Source organism: Trichosurus vulpecula, chromosome 2 (genome assembly GCF_011100635.1).
Source record: "Trichosurus vulpecula isolate mTriVul1 chromosome 2, mTriVul1.pri, whole genome shotgun sequence".
NCBI classification, from domain to species: Eukaryota; Metazoa; Chordata; class Mammalia; order Diprotodontia; family Phalangeridae; genus Trichosurus; species Trichosurus vulpecula.
Genome location: NC_050574.1, coordinates 191260735 through 191286324, shown reverse-complemented (window position 1 = coordinate 191286324; position 25590 = coordinate 191260735). Strand labels below are relative to the sequence as shown.

Genomic DNA, 25590 nt, shown 5'->3' with positions numbered 1-25590 from the left:
GTAGGATTTTAGCAGGATCATGAAAGAAGCCATGAGATAGAAGGAGGGAATTCCAGGCAAGGGGGACATACAACGAAAATGCCTTCAGTTTGGAGATTAAGTGTCATGAGGGAGGTAGTGAGAGAAGCCTGGAAAGATTGGGAAGGAGAGGGGGGAGCCTAGGGCAGATTATAAAGGAGTTTAAATACTAAAGAAAGATATTATATTTGATCCTGGAGGTGACAGGGAGTCATTGTAATTTTTTGAGGAGGGGTGACATAATTAGATCCGAGTTTTAAGAAGATCAATTTGACAGCTGAGTAGAGGATAGCCTGGAGTGGGAAGAGACTTGAGGCAGGAAGACAATGAGCAGCAGGCTATTGCAATGGTCCAGGCATGAGGTGATGACAGTGTCAGAGAAGAGAAGAGGGTATATATGAGAGATTTCATAAAGGTAGAATAAACAGGGTATGACAACACGTTGGACAAGGGGGATAGGAGATGAAGAGTCAAGGATGACATTTAAATTTTGAACCTGGGTCACTGGAAGTATGGTGGTGGCCTCAACAATAAGAGGGAATTTAGGAAGAAAAAAGGCTTGAGAGGGAAATACAAGTCCAGTTTTAGACAAGCTGAACTTAAGATGTCTATGGGACATCCAGTTGTAGATATGAGTCTGGAGGTCAGGCAACCCATTATCCCTACTCTGCCCCTCAACCCCTTGAGTTAGGCACCACTGACTATTATGATCTAGATTACTTGATTGTTTTATTGTATCTTTCAATAAAAATCATCTGCTTGGTAAACTATATTGAGGAAACTAACTGAATAACTGATTGTGTGTCCCCCCACTAAGTTGGGCACAAACACAGCAAGCCCTTAAGTCGTGGAGAGTCACCAGGCTGCCTAAGGAGGGCTAAACCAGGCTATTCAGAAATGGAACAGGTGAAAACCAACGCCATCAGCAGTGGGATTGGGCCAAGTTGCCAATGTACTTTGAGCTTGGTGAAACAGGAAGAACTAGTTTCAAAAAAAAAAAAAAAAAAAAAACAAGGTCCATCCTATCCTCCTGGAAACACACAGGATTTTCCCTAAAATAATGGAGCATATTTAATCACAGCACTCTCACAAAAATGTTAAGAATATTATTGTTATACTCCATTAATATTAATACTTTTAGTGAAAGAAAAAAGTGTTTCTTACCCTTATTTTATACCATTTTATGTACCATTTATTATTATTAATAAAATTTCATATTTATCTCATCCATTTTAATTTCAATTTTGTGCATATTTTACATTTTATGAAAGAAATATATGAACATAATTTAAAAGTAAATGTTAGAGTGTATGCTCAAAATTTTTAACTGCTAAAAATTTGTGATTTTAAAAGTTTGGAGATCATTCTTCTAAAGAAACTCTTTAACTACAAAAATCAGAACATAGTTTCCATCACTGTAAATTACTTACCTAACTTACAACGAAGTTTTGGTTGAAGCTTAGCAAAAATTTTGTTTCTGACTTCATTGAGATGAGTCTCAGCCTTTCGAAGTCTATCTGAAACATTCTTTATACAATTTTCATCTAAAAATAAAATTTAATACAGAATATATATTAGTATTTTGTAAAATTCTTATTAATCTCTGTCTTTCCCACATCAGTACTTTAGAAATATTAGCCACATTTTGGAGAGTCATTTTATAGTGGACAGAGAGACAAAGAATCTCAGTACAGGTCGTGTCTCAGAAACAAACTGGCTGTGTGACTCTGGGTACATTTAATTTCCTTGGTACCCTAAAACAACCCTCCAAGATTGTAAAGTGCCAAGCAAGTGCCATTTGCATAAGTCACGCACAGCCACATATGGTCCACAACACTCCTGAGTGCAGCCCAAACTAGACTTCAGTCTGGTTAATTGGGAAATATTTAACAAAATAAATAGTAATTTGGGGGGGCAGAGCCAAGATGGCAGCTGGAAAGCAGAGACTTGCTTCAGCTCTCCCCCAAATCCCTCCAAACACCTGGAAAAATGGCTCTGAACAAATTCTAGAGTTGTGGAACCCACAAAATAGCAGCGGGAATCAGGTCTACAAGCCCATGAGAGCCTGGATGGTTGCTGGGAAAGGTCTATTGCACAGTGCTGGGAGTGGAGCGCAGCCAAGTGTGGGCCGCATCAGGACAGACCAGGAGTCAGTCGGAGCCTTAGGGCCATGAGTCATTGAGCTGTGGCAGTTACCAGACTTCTCAACCCACAAACACCAAAGAGCACGGAGCAGGTTAGGGGGAAAACTGCTCCATCTGGTTAGAGAACAGTCCGGCCCCAGCCCTGGGGGTGGAGGAAGTGGCGCAGTGGTGGCAGCAGCAGAAGCAGGAAGCTCCTATGGCTGCTTCCAGAGCTCCAGCGTCAGCCACTGGCTCACACACTGGGAGGAATCAAGCAGCAAATCAGAGCAAGAATACAAGGAGCGCTTTGCTAGCGTAGAGGCAACTTTGTCCTGCTTGGATCTAGGTCACAATCCTGGTTGGTGGTTCTTGGGGGAGGAGGAGCACTGCTGTTGCACAGCTTGCAGTGACAGTGGAGTAGAAGTAATTCTGAAAACAGCAGCACAGCCCCTAAAGCTTGGGACAAAGCACTCTCTACTCTACAAGCAGTCATACCCTGATAAAAAGCTCAAAGGACAAGTAGATGGCTGGGAATATGGCCAGGCAGTGAAAAAGGATGCAGACTCAGACTCAAACTCTAGAATCTTTTTTTTGTGACAAAGAAGATCAAAACATACAGCCAGAAGAAGTCAACAAAGTCAAAGAGCCTATATCAAAAGCCTCCAGGAAATATATGAATTGGTCTCAGGCCATGGAAGAGCTCAAAAAGGAGTTGGAAAATCAAGTTAGAAAAGTAGAGGAAAAATCAGGAAGAGAAATGAGAGTGATGCAAGAAAACCATGAAAAACAAGTCAACAACTAGCTAAAGGAGACCCAAAAAAATACTGAAGAAAATAACATCTTAAAAAATAAGACTAACTCAAATGGCAAAAGAGCTCCAAAAAGCCAATGAGGAGAAGAATGCCTTGAAAGGCAGAATTACCCAAATGGAAAAGGAGGTCCAAAAGACCACTGAAGAAAATACCACCTTAAAAATTAGATTGGAGCAAGTGGAAGCTAGTGACTTTATGAGAAATCAAAATACTATAAAACAGAACCAAAGGAATGAAAAAATGGAAGACAATGTGAAATATCTCACTGGAAAAACCATTGACCTGGAGAACAGATCTAGGAGAGATAATTTAAAAATTATTGGACTACCTGAAAGCCATGATCAAAAAAAGAGCCTAGACATCATCTTTCAAGAAATTATCAAGGAGAACTGTCCTGATATGCTAGAGTCAGAGGGTAAAATAGAAATTGAAAGAATCCACTGACCATCTCCTCAGAAAGATCCAAAAAAGAAAATACCTAGGAATATTGTTGCCAAATTCCAGAGCTCCCAGATCAAAGAGAAAATACTGCAAGCAGCCAGAAAGAAATAATTTGAGTATTGTGGAAACACAATCAGGATAACACAAGATGTAGCAGCTTCTACATTAAGAGATCGAAGGGCTTGGAATATGATATTCTGAAGGTCAAAGGAGCTTGGATTAAAACCAAGAATCACCTACCCAGAAAAACTGAGTAGAATGCTCCAAGGCAAAATATGGACTTTCAATAAAATAGAGGACTTTCAAGCTTTCTCAGTGAAAAGACCAGAGCTGAATAGAAAATTTGACTTTCAAACATAAGAATCAAGAGAAGCATGAAAAGGTAAACGAGAAAGAGAATTCATAAAGGGCTTACTAAAGTTGAACTGTTTTGTTTACATTCCTACATGGAAAGATGATGTGTGTAATTCATGAGACCTCAGTATTTGGGTTGCTGAAGGGAATATACATACATATATGTGTGTGTGTGTGTGTGTGTGTGTGTGTGTATGTGTGTGTGTGTAGACAGAGGGCATAGGGTGAGTTGAATATAAAGGAATGATATCTAAAAAAATAAAATTAAGGAGTGAGAGAGGAATAGAGAGAGAAACGGAGAGATAGAATGAGGTAAATTATCTCACATAAAAGTGGCAAGAAAAATCAGTTCTGTTGGAAGGAAGAGGGGCAGGTGAGGGGGAATGAATGAATCTTGCTCTCACTGGATTTGACTTGAGGAGGGAATAACATACACACTCAATTGGGTATCTTACCCCACAGGAAAGTAGGGGGAAGGAGATGAAAAAAGGGGGGGATGACAGAAGGGAAGGCAGATAGGGGGAGGAGGTAATCAAAAGCAAATACTTTTGAAAAGAGACAGGGTCAAGGGAGAAAATTGAATAAAGGGGAACAGGATAGGATGGAGGGAAATATAGTCAGTGTTTTACAACATGCGTATTGTGGAAATGTTTTACATAATGATACATGTGTGGCCTATGCTGAATTGCTTGCTTTCTTAGGGAGGGTGGGTGGAAAGGGAAGACGGGAGAGAATTTGGAACTCAAAGTTTTAAAAGCAAATGCTAAAAAAGAAGTTGTTCTTGCATGCAACTGAGAAATAAGATATATAGGGAATGGGGCATAGAAATCTATCCTGCCCTACAAGAAAGTAAGGGGAAAGGGCAGGGGGAGGGGATCGGGGTAACAGAAGGGAGGGCTGACCAGGGAACAGGGCAACCAGAATATATGCCATCTTGGAGTGGTGGGGAGGGTAGAAATGGGGAGAAAATTTGTAACTCAAAATCCTAGAGAAATCAATGCTGAAAACTAAAATATTAAATAAAAAAAATTGTTGAGGGAAAAAACAAATAGTAAATAAATAAAAGTACAACAAAACATAGATATTGTTAATATGTACTTTTCTAAGTCAACACACAACCTGCAGTGATCCTCGTGCCATTTAGTAGCCAACATTTCTCTTGCCACACACCCCCCCCCCATCCCATTACCAAAACCCCAACTTTGGACTACTCCACTCATCCAGCTCCTTCATTATATTCATGTGCTGCTGAATGAAGCCGAGGGAAATCAGCAGACTATGCTCAGTACAGTACCTGGCACATAGGAGATGCTTAATAAATGTTTATCAATTGAGCGGATACTCATTTCTTTCTGGGTTTTTGTGACTGCTCTTATTTTCCTCTTACCTGTTTGACCAATACTGTTCATTCTCCTTTGCTGGATCTTTATCCATGTCATGCCCATCAACTGTGGGTGTCCCTCAAAGCTCTGCCCAGGGCCTTCTTTTCTATCTCTCAATTCTCTCACTTGATAATCTCATTAGCTCCCTCTTATCATCAGGGTTCAATTATCTTTATGCAAATGCCCACATCCCTACCTTCTCTTCCCCATACACCTTATTTTCACCTCCCTTTTATGTGTTTTCTAGTCCAATTAGAATGGAAGCTCTTTGAGGGCAGGGGCTCTTTCTTTTTGCCAGTATTCACATCCCAAGGGTTTAGCACATAGTAAACAGTTATTTAATAAACACCTGTAGCCTTGGAGTATGCAGATCACTCACTTACACACACACACACAGTTCCAAAGGTTTATAATCCTCACTCCTCCCTACCCTACATATTCAATCAGCTGCCAAATCTTGTCATTTCTACCTTGACAACCTCATCCTTTCTCCCCACTGCCAGTACCACCACAGTTCAGGCACTGATCACCTTTTGCCTAGATTATCACAACAGCCTCCTACTTGGTCTCCTGTTAAATCTCTTGCCATTCCAGTCCATCCTACACAATGCTGCCAAAGTGATTCTCTACAGATGTGACTACATGGCTTCCTATTTATTGCCTCTATTTTAAAATATGAATTCCAGTTTAGCTATTAAAGCTCTACGCAACCTGGCTCCTACCTCTCTTTCCAGCCTCACGGGACATTACTTTCCCTCTTACACTTTGTAATATGACTGACTCGGCCTTTTCTCTTCATCATAGATAATCCTCCATCTCCTTTCTCTGGCCTGCACATGGATCATTCCCTTGTGCCTGGATTGCACTCTCCTTACCTCTACCTCAAAGAATCCCTCTATTCCTTTAAAAGGCAGCTCAAGCACCATCGTGTACAAGAAGCCTTTCCTGATGCCCCCCAAGTGTAAGTGCTTCCCTCAAAAAAAATAAACTTGTATTTAACTACTTTATACAGTTATCTTTATTAACTTTATATTTGTGCTATCAATAATGTATTTATGTATCAATATGTATTTATTATCTTCTCCCATTAGAATGTAAGCTCACTGTAAGTAGGGGTTACTTCATTTTTGGTACTTGTATCTCCATTTCTTGGCAGGTGCTAGTACATTTGCAAATAGTTTAATAATATTTAAGTATGCATTTAAATACTTATTAACATTCCAGAACTCATTATTTTTCCCCTCAAACCCTTTTCCTCTTCTGAATTTCCCTATTACTTTCAAGGGCATCAGGAACCTCTCAGCCACCTAGGCTGGCAATCTCTTTTGTGCCATCCTTGACTCCTAAGTCACACTAACCCCACATATCCAATTGGTTATTAAATCTTGTTTCCACTCTTCATTCACACAGCCACCACTCTAATTCAGACTTTAATTATGTTTCACTTGGATTATTTCAACAGCTTTCTAAATGGACTCTCTGCCTCAAGTCTCTCTCCATTCCAACCCCATCTTCCTAAAGTACAATTTGACCAAGTCATCCACCGCCCCCAACCCTCATCCCTGCCTTTTAATAAACTCCAGAACTTCTGTATTAACCTCTAGGATCAAATATGAACTGCCCTGTTTGTCATTTAAAGCTCTTCTCAACTCAGTCCCCTCCTTACTTTTCCTGTCTTCTTACATCTTACTCCCTTCCTCACACTCTACCAACCCAACTACACTGGACTATTTGCTGTTCCTCACAAGACATGCCATGTCCACAACTCCTGGAATACTTTCCTGCCTCTCCTTTTAGTTTTCTCAGCTTTCTTGAAGATTCAGGTTAAATCTCACCTTCTTAAGAAGACCCTTCCCAATCCCTTCAACTGCTAATATCTTCCCTTTTGAGATTACTTTCCATCTATTGTGTATATTTCTTGTACGTATCTAGTTATCCTGTCCCCTTGTGAGCTCCTTGAGAGCAGCAAGCATTTTTTGCCCCTCTTTCTAACTCCAGTGCTAAGGCACAGTGCCTGGCACATAAGTGTTTAATAAATATTCACTAAATTTTGAATTTCTTGCCAAGATGTCTACCTGCAACACTAAAGCAGGCCACCCAGACCACTAATTAATAATGATGATGATAACGACAACAATAGCTGGCATTTATGTAGAACTTTTCAGATTTACAAAGTACTTTACAAACATCTCATTCGATCCTAAAAACAACCATGAGAAGTAGGGTGCTATTATTATCCCCATTTTACAGATGAAGAAACAAGCAAATAGAGGCTAAATGTCCAGCGTTTCACAACCAGTGCCTAAGGCAGGCCAGCAAAAACCTAAAATTCACACCAGAACAAATAACGACCAAAAAATCCAACCACAAACTACAGTAAGTAGTCTCTTCCACTCCGGGACTACACAAGTCAGAAGAAGCCTACCATCAAAAGAAAACGGGAAGCTCTACAGCAAAGCCAGAGTTAGGGCATCCATAGACATAAAACATGCAGCCTGCGAGGATTCTCTGTGTCCAGAGGCAGTTAAAGTAGAGGGCTCCCTTCAGAAAACCCAAGAGTGGTCAGAAAATCCCAAGGCATGGATCTTAGAAACACCAGGGAGAACCACCAGAAGCTTAACTTGGGATTATGACAGCCTAGGCTCATGAAGCTCTAAGATCTCTGCCCCGTGACACCACCAAGGGCCTTAAAGATCCAGCACTATAAACCTCAAAGATGTAGAGGTGAGGGACGACTAAGGGAGTTTAAAGTCAGCACAAGAACTAGGGCAAGACCAAGCAAAACTAACTACCTCATCCAAAAGTCCAATAGTAAGCAATGTGTGGTCCTGGCACAAAGCCCTAATTTAGGAACTACATGTAGACACGAGTAAATTTTTTTTAAAAAGCATTAAAAATTATTGCAAATCTATCTGTATAACTATAAACAGAGACCAAAATTTAAAAAAAAAAGATTTTCCCATAAGAACCACATGAATACCTAGAAGAAATGAAATAAGAGCTAAAAAATAAAAGAAGTAGAGAAAAGTATGAGAAGAACAGCTTAGAACAGAGGGCGAACAGAATCCTTGAAAACTAGACTAAATCAAAAAGAAATCAATGACTCCATAAGACAGCAAGAAATATGAGAACACAATCAAAAATTTGATAAAAGAAAAGAAAATCTAAGCTATCTTATATCAAAAACCAACCTGGAAAATAGGTTAAAGAGAGATGAATAATCAGCAGACTCACTGAAAATTATATTTAAAAAAAAAAACAGCTTGGATACTACATTTCAAGAAATCAAGAACGAACACTGCCCAGATCTGGCGGAACTGGAGAGTAAAATAAAGACAGAATCCATTGATCACCTTCCGAAAGAAACCCCAAAATCAAAATCTATGAAATATTATACTTTGAATGCAGAGTTCCTGTGTCTAAGAAAAATTCTTGCAAGCATCCAAAAAAGAAATTCAAGTAATAAGGAACTATAGTCTGGATTGTATCAAAACAGGCATTACATAAGAAAAACAGAGGCCCTGAGGGGGCTGGGGTGGAGTAGATTGGTTGTATTTTGATGGGTTGGGGGGGAGGGAAGTAATCCACTATTGTAAAGAGGAAAGAGTAGGTGGAACCTGCTATTTTTCATAACTAGGGTATGTAAGAATATACAAAAGCAGATGAACTTCACTATTGTCGAAAACAGACAAAGGAGAGTTGAATAGACACAGTTTGATGTACTGTTTAGTTTAACTATTCATTTTCTGTTATAAGGAATAGCTCTCTGGGAGGGGTGAGGGAAGGGAATCTATAGGGAAATATAGGTGATGAAAAAATTTAAAAGTATCAAAACTTTTTAAAATTCATATTAACCAAATTTCATTTTAGCAATTTCATTAGACTAGTAAATTGGGGGATGCCATGGATATATATAGCAAATACGGATTTTTAGCAAGGCTTCTGGCAAATTCTCTTGTGGAGAAGAAGATGGGAGCTAAATGACAGTATACAGTTAGGGAGGTTTAAAACTGGTAGAATTACTAGACACCAAAGATAGCAATTAATCCTTACCCTAAGGTTTTCAATTCTATCCAGCAAAGGCCCATACCATCCCAATTCTTATCCTTCTCTGATCTCTCCTCCCTCCCCCTAATTTTTTTTTAACTTTCTAGATCACTTCCCTAAATAAGATAACTGAGAACACAAAAGAACTCAAAGTTCTTAAAACTTTGCCTTAGATGACCTTGTTTATTTTGCTTAACTCAAGTCAGGGATGACTTGACTTTAGGAGCAGTTAAGGTGGCACAGTGGATAGAACAGTTCGCCTGGAGTCAAGATAACCTGAGTCCAAATTTGACCTCAGATACTTACTAGCCTATGTGACCTTAACCAAGTTACTTAACCTCTTCTTGCCTTAGTTTCTTCAGCCTTAAAATGGATATAATAATAGCACTGCCTCCTATGATTATTGTGCGGATCAAATGATATATCTGTAAAGCTACTTGTTCCCTCTCTTGAACTCCATGGTCCAGTCAAATTCACCTGACTGAGCTGCTCCTGATACACTAGACTCCATCTCCTATCTCCATGCTTTGCACCATACATTCCCATGCCTGGAACACAATCCCTCCCAATGCAGTGACCGGCACATAAGAGGCACTTAGTAAAAGCTTATCTTCTTTCCTTCCTATTTCTGATGAGGGTATCATTCCAATACCCCAGGTTCACAACCTCTGTATTTCTCCTGACTACTCACTTTCCCTCACCCCACCCATCCAACCAATTGCTAAATCTTTCCTTTTCTACCTCCATAACATTTCTGGTATCCGTGTCTTCCTCACTATTCACATGGCCACCACCTTACAGCCTCGGTTCTGGCTCTCACTACCTCTCACCTGGACTGTTGCAATGGCTTACCAAACTGACCTCTCTACCTCAAGTCTCCTGTACTCTAGTCCATGTTATATAGTATATACTGTCAAAATGTGTTTATGTGTGTATGTATGTATTTATTTGTGTGTGTGTGTGTGTGTGTGTGTGTGTGTAGTATATACTTACAAAAGCAATTTTCTTTAAGATCTAACCAGGCCACCCCCCTACTCAAACTCTAATGGTCCTCTAGTGTATCTAGGATAAAATAGAAACAATTCTGTTTGGCTTTTAAAGCCATTTACAACATGGTCCCACCTATCTTTCCAGATTCATTATATATTGCTCCCTGTCCTGAACTCCATGGTCCAGTCGAATTGACCTTCTAGCTGTTCTTCATGCACCACACTCCACCTCCATGCCTTCGCATCACTTGTCACCATGGCTAGAATACAGTCACTCCTAATAACCACACAGAATCCCTCACTCCCTTCAAGATGCAGTTCAATCAACATCTTCTACAGAAAGCCTTTCCTGATTCCCCAAATGCTATTGTCCTCCTTCATATTTATTTTGTATTTACTCACATAAATACATGTAGCCCTCAAAATATAAGATTGAGAGCACAAGGATAGCTTCATTTTTCATTTTCACATTTCCAGAATCTAGCATAGCACAGGTTCTTAATAAATGCTTGTTGAACATCTCATACTAAATATATATACCAAAATTAAGGTCAAAATGGTTACATGATTAAGACACAAAGGGTGTTACCTTAAGAAAATTAGGGGAGCATGGAATAGTTTACCTGTCAGATTTATAGATAAGGGAAGAACCAAACAAGAGGAGAGCGTTACAAAAGGCAAAATGGGTAATTTTGATTATATTAAACTAAAAAGGTTTTGCATAAACAAAACCAATGCAGCCAAGATTAGAAGGCAGAAAGTGGGGGGGGGGGTGTTTTATAGCAAAAGACTCTGATAAACACTTCATTTCTCAAACATAATGAGAACTGAGTCAAATTATAAGGATGTTAAGTCATTCCCCAATTGATAAATGGTCAAAGAATACAAACAGGCAGTTTTCAGATGAAGACGTCAAAGCTATCTAGAGTCATATGAAAAAATGCTCTAAATCACTAACAAGTAATGCAAATTAAAACAACTGAGGTACCACCTCACACCTATCAGATTGGCTAATATGAGGACAAAGAAAAATGATGAGTGTTAGAGGGGATGTGGGAAAATTTGGGACACTAATGCACTGTTGGGAGTTGTGAACAGATCCAACCAGCTGGAAAGCAATTTGGAACGATGCCCAAAGGGCTATAAATCTGTGCATATCCTTTGACCCAGCAAAACCACAACTAGGTCTGTATCCCAAATAGATCAATTAAAAAAAAAAAGGGAAAAAGGACCTATATGGACAAAAATATTTATAGCACCTCTTTTCGTGGCGTCCAAGAATTGGAAATTGGGGGGGAAATCCATCAACTGGGGAACAGCTGAACAAGCTGTGGTATGTAATAGTAATGGAATACTATTGTGCTACAAGAAATGATGAGAAGAAAGTTTTCAGAAAAACATGGAAAGACTTACATGAACTGATGCAAAGTGAAGTAAGCAGAACCAGAAGAACATTGTACATAGTAACAGTAATATTGTACAATGATCAACTGTGAATGAATTCTCAGCAATACAATGATCCAAGATAATTCCAAAAGACTCAAGATGAAAAATGGTATCTACGTCCAGAGAAATAAGTGATGAGTCTGAATGTAGTTCAAAGCACACTATTTTTTCATGTTCTTTTTAGTTGTGTTCTCTTTCACAACATGACAAATATGGAAATGTTTTGCATGACACCACTTGCATGACACTATGCACATATATCCTATATCAATTTGCTATAACAAAACTATATCAAATTGCTTACTGTCTCAGAAAAGGGCGAGGGAGAGAATTTGGAACTTGAAATTTAAAAAAAAATGTTAAAAATTGTTTTCACATGTAATTGGTTAAACATGTATTATTTTAAAAATGCTTACTGACTGAAATAATTGGTTTCAATTCTTTTCCTCTGTCAAGTCCCTCACCTTTCTCACTCTCAGGCCACCTCACCTCCTACTTCAAAAAGAAAATGGAGGCCATCTGCTAGAGACCTTTTTTCTCTCCTCCTCTCTACCTCAATCTCTTTCAAAGCTTCACCTGTGCTTTCTCCTTTGTCCAGTCTGAGCAAGATGACTGCTTTTTCCTCTTAAGAGCACAGATCTAGAGCTGGAAGGAACATCAGATGCCAGCTTGTCCTACCCATTTCATTTTACAAATGAGAAAACTGAATTTCCAGGACATTAAGTGATTTGCCAGATTCTCTGACTCTAGAGGCAATGAATCCTCTTTTCTACTTACTGCCTATTTGTGCCCATGATCTTTATCCTTTCTTATCTCCTCCTGAAGCTTGATACTATCTCCTGCTCCACTCCTCTCCCCTTCTCCATGTCTATCTGTCTGTCACACATACACAGACACACACACTTTTACTATCTTCCTAATGACTCCTTTTTGTGGTGCCTATAAAATACTGCTAAGTTCACCCATGCTTAAAAAAAACAAACAAACACTTCCCTTGATTCTGTATCCTCTCCTGTGATCTTCCTACATTTCCATTCCCTTTTAATGAGAACTAGAAAGGCTCTAACAAGCTACCTCCATCTGCTTCTTGCTCAACCTCTCACTTTGCAATTTGGCTTCTTATTTTACCACTCAGATCACTGATAAACCCAATGGTCTTTCCTCAGTCATCTTCGTCTTGACAGGTTTTGACAGTGCTTCCTAAATTCCCTTTTCCCTAAGTTTTCATGACACTACTTTTTCCTGGTTCTTGACCTACTTGTAGGGCTACTCCCCATCAGTTCCCAATGGTGGACCATTATCTCTCTCTTACCCCACCCGTTAAACACATGTGCTCTTTAAATCACTGTCCCAAGCCCTCTCCTCTTTTCTTTCTATTCTCCCTTAGTGATCTAACCAACTGCCGAGGATTCAAGGATCATCTCTACGCAGAAAACTCCTGAATATATAAATCTGGCTCTAATGTCTTAGTTACTGTTGTTGTTCAGTCATTTCAGTCATGTTCAACTCTTCAAGACCCTTTGTGGGGTTTTTTTTGGGCAAAAACACTACCATTTCTTTCTCCAGCTCATTTTGTATATGAGAAAACTGAGGCAAACAGGGATAAGTGACTTGCCCAGAGTCACACAGCTAGTAAGTTATCTGTGGCTGGTTTTGAACTGCCCTCTAATGTCTTAGTACTGTACTGCCAACTGGGACATTCCCACCTGGATGTCCACAGAGAAAACAGAACTCTTTTTCTTTCCCTAAAACTTGCCTCTCCTCCAAATTTTCCTATTCCTAGCGAATACATCACCCTTCGATGATCTTTGACTCTTCCTCTCTTTCTTATCCCATTATATCCAATCAACTGCTAAATCCTAACCATTCTTTTTCCATGATATGTTTCTCATTTGTCTCCCTCTCTCCAGTCACACTGCTACCACCCTACTTCAAGCTCTCATCAATTTTCCGGAACTATCAAAACTGCCTCCTTGTAGTCTCACTGCCTTCTCCAATATACTTTTTCTAATCCATCCTCTACACCATAAATTCTCAAACCGAGGTCCAGGGACCCCTGGGGATTCCGGAAATCCTTTTTCAGGGGGTACATGAGGCCCAAATCACTTTCAAAATACTAAGATATTTTAATTTTGAACACATTAAATATCAATAGATATAAGCAAAAAACTCTTGGGAGACAGAATATGCAATAATTAAAGAGTGTAAAGGGATTCTGTGACCAAAAAGTTTAAGAACCACTGCTCTAAATCTTAAGTAAAAAAACCTGATTTTTTCACTTCCATATTCAGAAACCTCCAATATTATAAATTATGAACACTTAAGACAGGTACAGTAACATTCTGCTCATGGAGCTATGAACTAGTCCAAATAATTCAGGAAAGCCATTTGGAATTATGCAAGAAAAGTCACCAAACTATTCGCACCCTTTGATCCAGAAATCTCTCTACTGGACATTTGTTCCAAATAGGGCAAAAACAGAAAAGAAAGCCTCCCTATATACTTACATATGCACAGTGGCACTTTTGTGTAGTAAAAATAGAAAGTGGTAACAAGTGGGTTCTCATCAATTAGGAAACTTAAACTGTGGCATATGAATGTCATGGAATAGTACTGTACCATAAGAAATAAGGAATATAAGAATTCAGAGAAACAGAAGACTTATATGAACTGATAAGGGCTGCAGTGAGTAGAACTAACAAAACAACCTACACAATGAGTATAATAATATAAACCAAAAACATTAAAATAAAGCCAAAGGATAAATAATTGTCATGACTAATCTCGGCCTTGGAGAGAGGTAAACAAATAAATCTCCCTCCTTTCACTCCAGTGAGAGACTATGAGTGCATAATTATATATGTGTGTGTATACACACACACACACACACACACACACATATATATACATATATATATATATATATATATATATATATAGAGAGAGAGAGAGAGAGAGAGAGAGAGAGAGAGAGAGAGAGAGAGAGGCAGTCATTATATTGGTTTTGCTTACTGTTTTCTCTGTTACAAGAGAAGGCCCATCCAGATGGGACTAAGATATAAAAGTAAAAGGCAGCTGGCACACAAAAAAAAGTAAAAGGAATAAACAAAACATCACTCTTAACCATTATGAACACCTTAGCACTAGCTTTTAAGGCCTGACTCCTAATTATCTTTCAAACATGTTTCACATTATTCTTCTTTTGTACTCTAAATTCCAGCTAAACTTAACTACTGGCTATTTCCCATATTTGGCATTTCATCTCCTGTCTTCCTGTCTCTGTGTACTTGGTACAAGTTGTCCTCCATACCTAGAATGCATTCCCTCTTTACCAGGATCATACCAGTTTCATGCCTGAAACTCCCTGTAATATTGATTAAGTTGGGACTTTTTTTTTTTCTGTTTTAGAATGATAAATTAATTGTGTCTTTGATTGAGCCTTACTAGGTGCTAAACCCCAGGCTCAAACCCCTATCTACTAGGTGCTAAGCCTATGTGGGTGTGAAGCCCTCAGGGTCCTAAGGGAAGTTGCTAAGGCCAGAGCCAATAAGAGGAGCCTGAGTTCTAGTCGCTCAGATGACGTTTGATGACTGCTACAGAGTGTATAAAAAGAGAGAACAGAGCTATTTGCTTGGGGACTCTCACTCACTGGAAAAGTGGCATGTGGAAGAGACTCTGGGCAGCTATTAAGAGGCCCCCAGCTTGTAAATCTGGATATTCAGACTTTGTTAAACCCTGGTAACTATGCATTGAGATTTGAATCAGACAAGGTCGGTCTGTTGATGTTTGTAATTTGTTTGTATTTGCTCTGAAGTTCAGGGTGCTGGCTTTTTCCCCTGAACTAAGTGAATGATATTTGTATGCCGTATTGAAATAAGATTGTTAACCCCCTTAATGCTACTTTCCTTAGTAAAGCAGATCAAAAGAACCCATGCTTGCGGCATTCTTGTTGTTGGGCTTGTGTTGGTTTTTCACCCCCACAGCAGCTGCTAGCCGAATTGTTGCAACACTCCACCCCCACCCCTATCTCTCCAACCCCACCCCCCCCACCCCCAGGCCCTCCCTCTCCACAGAATGGAACTCTCTCAAAAACCTATTACATGGAAGATCAGCTTCACTCATGCTTCCTTTCACCCTTTGGCCACTTTCTCACTAACTACACCTCTTTGCTAGTTGCCAAGCCACCGTGAGGGCATCCCCCTGTTTCACATGCCCACTCCCCTTCTACTTCTTGAACCATAACCAAATCAACTATCGTCACTCCTGGTAAGGGTGTGTCAATCTCACTACCCCTAAAACTTTCCAAACCAAAGCACCTACCCCTTTCCCGGACACCACTTTGCTATATGTGTTGCATCTCCCTATTAGAATGTAAGGGCCTTGAGGACAAGAACTTTCTTCACCTTTTCAGTGGTATACCAAGCACAAGAACTTAATAAATATTTTTTCATTCATCCATTCATTCATCTCTGCTTTTCAGGATCCTTATCTTAAAGGCTTAGGTGCTTGAAAACTTCCCTGATCCCATAAGCTATTTATGTTCTCTCCCCTTCTCAAATGATTATGTATTTATTTAGCTGTGAACGTGCTATATTTCCTGACTACAACCACTTCTACAATGTAGAGCACAGAAGAATTGCTTCACTTTTGTCTTTGTATAACCAGCACACAACATCTACTTTGCACACAACAGGTCCTCAATGAACATTTGATGAAATGAATTAGTAGCACTGTTGTTAACTTGTACAAGTCCCTCATTAAATCATTCTATCCAAATATAACAACCCATCCAGATAATGGTGGCAGGTATCTAGTCTCCCAGGTTAGTCTCTCTTTTTTCTCGAGGAGTTGAGTACCTGGCTCAGAGTATTCCCCCTCAATCCCAACTCCTATCCTTATACTAGAGCTGCAGGGAGGTTTCTGCTCTAAGTTCACAAAGGGTCATTCCTTGATGAAGAACAGTAACTTTTGTGAATTATGTGAACCATAAAACATATTGGTTATAGATACTTCAAACATACTTGCAGCCCTCAGGTCTTCTTTCCTGGGGATAGATTTGTCTGATCTAAAAGAAACGCAGTGTGGAACAGAAGATAGTCAACTGCAGAGTTGGAAAGACTTGGGTTCAAGTACTGCCCTTGACATATTCTGGTAGCATGACCCTGGGCAAATTACTTAATCTTTTAGTGCCTAAGGCAACTGCATAAGAATAAAATGTGCAGAGCAAGTGCTGAACTGTATTGGTAGTAGGAGCCTCCTCATCAGGAGTTCCCTATACCAATGAATTACAGATCAAAAATAAAAATCTTCTCCCCCCTCCAAAACACCCCAAATTCTGATGTAAATACCAGGATGCATTAACAAAAGTAGCATGCCCTGATCGGGTCAGAACACATCTAAGGCACTTCATCTATTTCTAGGTGACATGGATAGTGAGAGGTAACAAAGCTTCGGTACATGGATGACGGTACATGGATGACTGAACGTAACTAGATATATTTTACCAGAGATAAAGGAAGGAAAAAATAGCTGTCTTCAAATATCTGAAATGGTATTAGTCGGCCTGGCTCAAGAAGACAGAACTACAGCCAACGTATGAGAAGTCAAAGAGAGACAGGTTTTACTTTAACGTGAAAAAAAACTTCCATCTGAGGATTGCTTTTATTGTTAGAGCTACCTAAGAAAGTAGTAAATTCCTTCTCATTAAGGGACTGTCCAAAGACGCTTAACTTTATCAGGAATATTAAATGGATTTATGATTTGAGTAGGGACTAAACTAGATCACTGAAGTCCCTTCCAATTCTTAAGATTTTATTATAAAAAACTGTAAGCAAAAAATTTTGAGAACAGAAATTACAAGATTACAATGTTTCTGCCTCTGTAACAGTTTGTAGATGGACCTTCCAGGGAAATCCCAAAGGAACTACCTTCATTTTGAAGCAGGAGAAATATGGACATTGAGGAATTTGTTCTGGATACCTCCAGAGAATATGCTATGCACATTTCCTGCCCAAGACAGTTAACTTGGGCGGCAAATGCAAGCTGGCTTTCCTACTAATAGTACAAGGTGAAATAGCTTGAGAAATGCCTCTTTATTACTATCACTTGTTGCAGGAGATCAACAGTGACTAGACAGAATGGAAAAACACAGGAAGAAAGCCAAGCAGCTATTTTCTAGGGGCAAAGAACTGGAAATTGAGGAAATGCCTGACAAGTGGCAAATGGCTGCTTGTGGTATGTGATTATAACAGAGTAGTATTGTGCTGTAAGAAATGATGAGCAGAATGCTCTCAGAAAAGCCTGGAGATACTTGCATGAGCTGATGCAAAATTAAATATACTGTGTACAAAGTAACAGCAATATTGTAAGATGATCAGCTATGAATGACTTAGCTATTCTCAGCAATACAAGGATCCAAGACAACTGTGAAGGACATGATGAAAAATGCTATCCCTCCCCAGAGAAAGAATTGATGGTGTCTGAATACAGACTGAAATATACTTTTTTTACTTTTTTTTTCTTGAGGTTTTTTTTCCTCTTTCCCTTTGGTCTATTTTCTTTTCCAACATGACTATTATGTAAATGTTTTGCATGACTATACGAGTATAACCTATACTGAATTGCTTGCCTTTTCAATGGGAGGTAGGGTGAGAAGAGACAAAGGAAGAGAATTTGGAACCCAAAGTTTTGAAAACAAATGTTAAAAATTATTTTTACATGTAACTGGGGAAAAATAAAATCCTAAATAAACAAAAAAAAAGTTTGAAAAAAAGCCAAGGAAAGATTCCAAAGGGTCAAAGGGAAGTGAGAATAAAGAGATCGGTGAATGTAATTGTAAAGAAAAAAAGAAATTCTGTTCCAGCAGAACTATGCAACAAGTATGACATTATTTCCATGAAGAGGGAAGAAACTACACCTTCTAAAGAAAGAGCTGCCATTTACACTCCAGGAAACACTAAAGAAAACAGAACAGTACTAGAGTAAAAGTGAGGAATACTGTTACTGCACCCAGCAGCCAAACCTTCTGAAGAAGCAGCTACCACCCACTCTCAAGGAAGAGACTAAATAAAGATAGAGGAGTACTAGGGCAAAGGGAAAGGCTACTGTTATTGCTTCTAATAGGAAGAAATGCATGACATTGGTAGACTCAGAAAAATGTAGATTTTTCTTTAAGTTCAGAGAAAAGTTAAGGATATATGAACAAAGATCCTAAAAGAATCCTTTTTTGGAGAAGGGAGTATAAAGGCTCTTAAAAATGCAATTTTAACTTAAAAATTTCAAATAATGCCAATCAGGAAGAAATGGGGGAGGAATCTAAAGAAATCAACTGACGAGGAGGGAAGCTCAATGATGACCTCAAGATTTTTAAACGGCAAGAATTCTGGTGTAGGGGAAAGAATAATGAATCCAAAAATGAGTCACAACTTCTCCAAACTTTAGTTTACTCTTAGGTAAAATGCCAAGAATACTTGCCCTGTTTTCCATGGTTCTTGTGAGGAAGACATTTATTGAAATGCCATTTAAATGTCGGTTATCATCACCAAAAACAAAGGAAAGACATATAACCGAGGACAAATACCAAAAAAAATAGTTAAGAATAGTGTCAGCAAAACTGGTATATGGTAAGCAAAAGCTTGTAACAAAAAGGGCTTTAAAAAAACAATATTCAAAATATAAAAATTCAAGGAAAAATAGAATCAGTGATTAGGAAAGATGGTATAATATAACAGAAGACAAAAAAAGTCAAAATCACTCAACTCCTATTTTTTCTTCTATATCACCAAGAAAAACTGACCAACCTCGAAGGACAGAACAAACACTGTGAAAAGGAAACTGATACCCAAGAAAAGGAAAGGGCCTATCAGTGTTAAATGAGTGGTAACTGGTATGCTTATTCTCCTCCATAGCCTATGGAACCATCACCAATATTCTGATAACTTAAAAACAAAAGGAAGAATACAATTACCAACCTTTAGCTCCATTCAAACGATGAGCAGTCAAAAGCAGGGTTGCTTGATTATACTTTGTATATAATTGCTGGAATATAGATTCTTCTCCAGTACAAAGTTCAGTCACAGCTTTCTTTAACCCTTCCAAGTGCACTAATGCTGAGAGAATACAGTCTAACCAACAGAGAGCATATGCATTTCTCCACTGAAGACATGTAGATTCAGTAACTGGCACGCATCTATTCTCCAGTAGGATTTCTAATTTAGTTGCATCCACTTCAGGTTTTGGAACACTTTCAGTCTGGGAACCAACAATCAAAGGATGTTCTTCAGCTGTCTGGTCTGCAGTTTCAGCTTCCAAAATCCCACTCTGCTGCAAAGATTCAGCTGCCCTGCTTGGGTTCTGCTGCCAGTCTTGTAACACAACAGATAAATCTGATGAAGTTCTATACAAATTATATCCATCAGGTCTGCGAGCAAGCTCACTGTTCACAGCACGTTCACTGTCAAACAAAGTGTTGCTGCCATCTTCCTTTGAATTTGGTTCCAACGATGAAGCAACACTGCTGCTTTCCAAGATCTTCCTCTTTGGCTGTTTACAGGGAGGCTGATAGTTTTCCAAATCAACAGAAACTATGATGTTATCTAGTGACTTGTAGCCCAACGGATAGATGCACTAAGAGGGAAAAGAGAATCAAAAAAGGTAAAAACTGCAAAGCAAACAGTTACAAAGCTTAACAATCTTAACTGTAGTCTTATTCAGGAATACAGAGAAGGAAAAGCACATACTTTCCTGCTTTAAATAGCTAATATAAAAATAATGCAAAAAACAATCAAGTTTTAATTAAAAAAAAATCCTTATAGTATTACACTCTTGGGGGACAGGAGAGGGGACTAAAAAAATTAAATAAATCTGAACACCGAGAATACTCCACAAGAAAAAGCAAAGTAAATCATTGATTTCTTCAGTGTGAGCACCCTCACTGAAGTAGAGTTCATTCTCTCTTTCAGGGATTCTTATCTGTGCTTTTCCCTTTGAGGATTACTCCAGAGGCCTTCATCTTGCTCTCTTATTATCTGAGGGGTACTAAGTATACTTAAGCTGCCTATTTGCCTCTCATTCTTGATATATAAACAGACCACTTCCCTTTCTGGTCATACATGTCCTTGATAATGTCTTTTACACAATTTCTGGAGCCCAAATTAACTCCAGTTACATGCTATGGCTGATCCATATCCACATCAGCTATTTTTCCATTGCCTTCAAAGATATTCTACTTATTTTCTATCTTGGTAGAGTGAACAATTTTGTTTCATTTTAACATGTCCCTATCAATTTCTACAGTGCGTTAAAACAATTTCAGTGAAACATGAATGAAATTATTTCAAATAATTCCTCAGCAAAGACTTGCCTGCTCTTAAAATGTATGGTACATGGCTGACAAAAAGTTAATATAATCAGAATAAAATTAAAATAGAATGAAAAACTGAAATATTTGTTAGCAAAAATGAGAAAATTTATTTTTCTCTTCTATAGGTTCACTATCTTAGTTTCAGGAATGTAAGTGCATAAATATTTCTATCATTTGACAGTACGGGATTTTTACTTCACTGGAGAACTAGAAACAATTGTCCATGACTTGGTGAACTACACAAGAATAAATTACTATAATATACTTTCATGGATACTCCTGAAGGCCATTCAAAAACTTTTACTATTAAAATCACTTATAAAAGTTACTTCATTTGTATCTTTGTATCCCCAGTAAGTAGTACAACATCTGGGACACAGTAGGCCTTAATAATGTTGACTGATTAACAGAAAAGTTCAAAGAACATAGATTACCTATTGCTTCCAAATACTTGAGTTCTATTTAGCAAAATTCTAAAAAATAATTAATTACCTGAGGATCTTCACACAAAGAGATAGATTCTTGAAAACTGATTCGATAAGACTTTAAAGTTTTGATCTTTCCCTTCTCTCTACAGGCTGGACAGTACCCATCTGATGTAACTCTAGAGGAATCACACTTCTGAGAAAGAAACAAAACAAAGTAAAATTTATGTATCAAAGAAAGAAGTAGAAATACATTAGAAAATCTTTTCAATTCTCATACTAGCAGTTACATTAGCAATAGTTTTTTAACATGGCAAATCAAAGAAATGCATGTAAAGATTTAAAATTTAAGTTGTTGGTCAAAAAAGAACATTGTAGTTTTAAAAGGTTTCTGAATTAAAACTGCACCATTTTTATTTGCAAAGAAAAAAATGATAACAGATTTCATGATTTTTAAGGTAAACCATAAGTTTCATGAGGCTAAAACAAACACTTTATTATGTCAATGAAACAGGGGTAAATATATGAAAATAATCTTTCGCCATTGCTGTAAGATTTCCGTGGAAAGTATAATTTACATTAAAAAAAGTTATTTGGTAAAAATAAAAACCAAATTAGTTAATGGATCAAAAACAGAAGAAAAAAACAACTTTGCACAGAGTGGAAAACAAGCTCACTGACTTTTCCCAAATACCCCACCATGTGGAGTGAAGATATCCCTATACCAGTGTCTTGTCCAATCACTGGCAAACCATTTCCAATCTTCTGGGAATCCATCATTCCGAGTCATTGGCTAATTTATGTAACTTGTCAATATGTCCTTAGTCAATATCACTAAGGATTTTTCAATGAACCCTGGAAAAAAAAAAAGTCAACACGCAGTTAAGTCAAAATCCAATTAACTTTTAGAAAAGCCATTTTAGAAAAAGTCTGTGTTAAGCATATGTTAAAAATTAAGTAATATCTTGAGATACAATGCCTGTGAAATTATTATCCAAATCACAGTTTGAAAATAAAATAGTGCATTAAAACTGACACACATCTTTTACATTCACTTGTCACATTATTTATAAATTTTTTGTTGTGGGACTAGGGCAAGTTCTTCTCTCCTTCCTCTCAGGATCATTTCCAACAGCATACATCTTAAATACTACTTAACCTAAAAACAGCTTTATCATTTAGCAAAAAAACAGGCTATGCTGAATGGAGTTTGAAGATAGACACTGTTTAATTCCAATAACAAAATGAAACGAATATGCTGGAATTATGCTGGGAACATGTTTTAAAACTATCCCATAACTGTTTTCAATTTTTGGATGGGGGGGTAGATGTACTGAGTACCTGTTCCCCCCACCTTGTCATAAGACTTCCTTAAGTTTAATACCACTGTTTCTGAGACAGGAATGAAATATTTAGTATTTTTTGTTGTTGTTAAGTAACCTATGTAAATTATATGAGAAACAGAAATACATATAATACAGATTTTATGCAAGTAGCAAGGAGGAAACACTAAGAAGCATCCTTAGCAGTTCTCAAACTCTGAACATGCACTGTTCCAGTGGCATCCTCAAAATCCTATGGATAGAAAAGATTTCAGAAGTATAGATGCTAAAATAATTCAACGTCAAAGTGAATTTCAGCCCACATCTCCGACATTATCTTGGACACTTAAGGAAATTATTTTGGCCTTAATCCAAGTCTAAATGACACCATCTCCCTCCACTCACCTCAATATTAAGCAAGTCAAATCAGTTCAATATATTTCCTTGCTATGTTTCTATATAGATAATCCATACCCTAAACTCATGGAGAAAAAGTAAATTTCTGGAAGGTACCTAAATTGACTTACAATTCACAAAGGAGATCTGCCGTTAGACATTCATTCTTAAGGAAAATCGTCCTCTGCCTACTGTGAAAGAATGCCTTCTCAGACTTAAACCTCAATTTATCAGCTAAATCTAAGCAAGTGATCCTTTACCTTTCTTGAAGATCCCCTTATAAAAGTTAAACTAATAATACGCAGAATGACTAAAAGCTAGTCTTGGGCATATCCTGAAACGGAGACCCCAAGCATCGCATTACAATTAGGGCTAATACTTAAGATATGTTTAAGAAACACCCCCGGTAGAGCTGGGCAGGTAGTTTATGTACCACCTGGAGAGTCAGCTGGTTTCTATCCGTGTCTAAGCCTAGGCTGAACGAATGACAGTACCACTTAATGCAAACTGATCGAATCACCAAACCAAAGATTAGCGACCTTTTATGTTCATAAGGAGAGGTGGACTGAGCCGGTCCCCGAGCTTAGTTCCTCCCCAGGCTCGAGGACAGGCTGACAAGACCCCAGCTCGAGTCACTGCCCCCCACCCCCGCAGGGGGCACCTAGTGTCAGCCCATCTGGTCCCAGAGACCAGCCCTACGGGGCACTGGGGACGATTCTGCTCCCGGTACCAGATTTGGATGGGGACGCCACAGAACGGAGGTGAGTCCAGGGCAGATCCCCAAGTCCACGAACACGCCCCACCTCCCACGGCCCAGAGGCAGTCCACGGGGAGCCTGGGAGGGGGAAGGGGAGGTGGCATTACCCGCCTCGGGAAGGGACACAACTCTGGTTTCTCTTCAGGATTTACCTCTTGTATCCCAAACCAATCCCGGCGCCCCACCTGAGCCTCCCTCGGCCCCGCCTCAGCTCTGCCTCCAGCCCGTCGCGCGCACCACCATACGCTCAGAAGATCGGGCCTCCCCCCCCCCCCGCCCCCGCCGCCTTCCCCTCACTACCCATCCAAACCGGAGCAAACAGCCCCCTCCAGTCCCCTCACCTGATGCTCGTGCCCGCCTCCCGCGCACCGGGCCCATTCCCACGCCGTCTCCGGCTCCGGCTCAGCCTCCAGCTCGAGCGTCGCGCGGCTTCATGAAACGTTCAACTCACGTTTCGCCCCCTGGGCCGCTCCTCCTCCAGGAGGAGAGCGTCTTCCTGCTCGTGTCCCCTGCAAATGCTTCCCTCTCAGCCCCGCAATGTTCACGAAATCTCGTTCCGGTCCCAGCCAGTCCAGCCGCAGGGGGGGCGGGGCAAAAGCATGGAGCGATCGCTAGAGCACTTCCGGCGGGGCTGCACCGGGGGGCGGAGCCGGCGGTGGAAGAGTCCGACGCCCTGTGTGGGCGTCCCAGCTAGGAGACAGTCACGTCGCTGGAATCCGCTAGAAATAGCGCTAAAGCGGCCGAGGAGGCGGGTGGCGCGGAGGGTGATTAGAGCCGGTGCGCTGCCCGCGGCGGAGGGATTATGTAGTCCTTGCAAAGAGGCTAGCGCCAGCCCTCCGCCTCGAGTTTTGTTTTTTTTCCTGGCGACCCTTGACCCCCCACAGGGACGCGATAGAGCTGGGTCTCCGGGGAGCTCCGGCCTACTGTGGGCGTACTGCTGACGCAATGGGCTTGAGCCGGGCACACACACAGGCGAGCCATTGCCAGAGACCTCGAGGTCCCAGAGACCCTGCCCTTCCCCACCCCCACTCTCCTGGCCGTCCTCCCATCCCCCTTCCTCCTTCCCGACGGGCTTTGCGGCGGCGCCCGGTAAGCCCGGAACCCCGGCGTCCCGGCTCCGAGCCTGGGGAGGATTGGATGCGCGAGGGCGCGTCTTCGGCCCTCGATTCGGCAGAGCCTCCTCGGTTCGTGTCCAGACCCCCTCTCACGAAAGGGCACTGGGCCCGGGCGGATCCCCACGGCCCCCTGGCCTTTCGGAAACCTCCTTACCCTTCACGAGGGCGGCTGCATCTACCAGTCCACCCTGCAGGATCGGCCTCGTGCCTTCCGTGGGAGAACAAGTTGGGGGTTCCACTCATTCGTGTCCTTGTGGAGGTGCCTAGAAACCACCTCGATCGTCGTCGGGGGTTGGTTTGTTTTCTGTTATTTTCCAAAATCAGTTTTTGTTAGCTGTCCTTGAACTGAAAGGTCAGATGACTTCTAGAATAGTATTTATCATTTTGACAGGTGTTCTTAGGGATTTTTGTGTCGTGGACCCCAAGTGAAGCCTATAAGCCCCTTTTCAGAATGTTTTTTTAAATGAATAAAAATGAGTAGGATTACAAAGGAAACCAGTGCTATTGGTTCTACATCCTCAAGGGGAGAGCCTTCCCTCTTATTTATTTCTGAGTTAGCCTATTTATATAGTTCGTTTGTAATAGTTAGCTTGGGTATGTTT

General features: G+C 39.9%; 1 protein-coding gene across 1 annotated transcript in view; it reads right to left on the bottom strand.

Moving 5' to 3' along the window:
- USPL1 (ubiquitin specific peptidase like 1) overlaps positions 1-24389 on the bottom strand; it is a 43881-nt gene extending 19492 nt beyond the window's left edge. Inside the window, exons 1-5 of the mRNA XM_036744970.1 lie at positions 24215-24389; positions 22080-22253; positions 21466-21594; positions 19583-20237; positions 1449-1562 (exon numbers count right to left, since the gene is read on the bottom strand). Coding sequence (XP_036600865.1) covers positions 1449-1562; positions 19583-20237; positions 21466-21594; positions 22080-22178 — 997 coding nt within the window. The 5' untranslated portion in view covers positions 22179-22253; positions 24215-24389. The remainder of the gene's footprint in view (positions 1-1448; positions 1563-19582; positions 20238-21465; positions 21595-22079; positions 22254-24214) is intronic.
- Positions 24390-25590: the final 1201 nt, after the last annotated feature.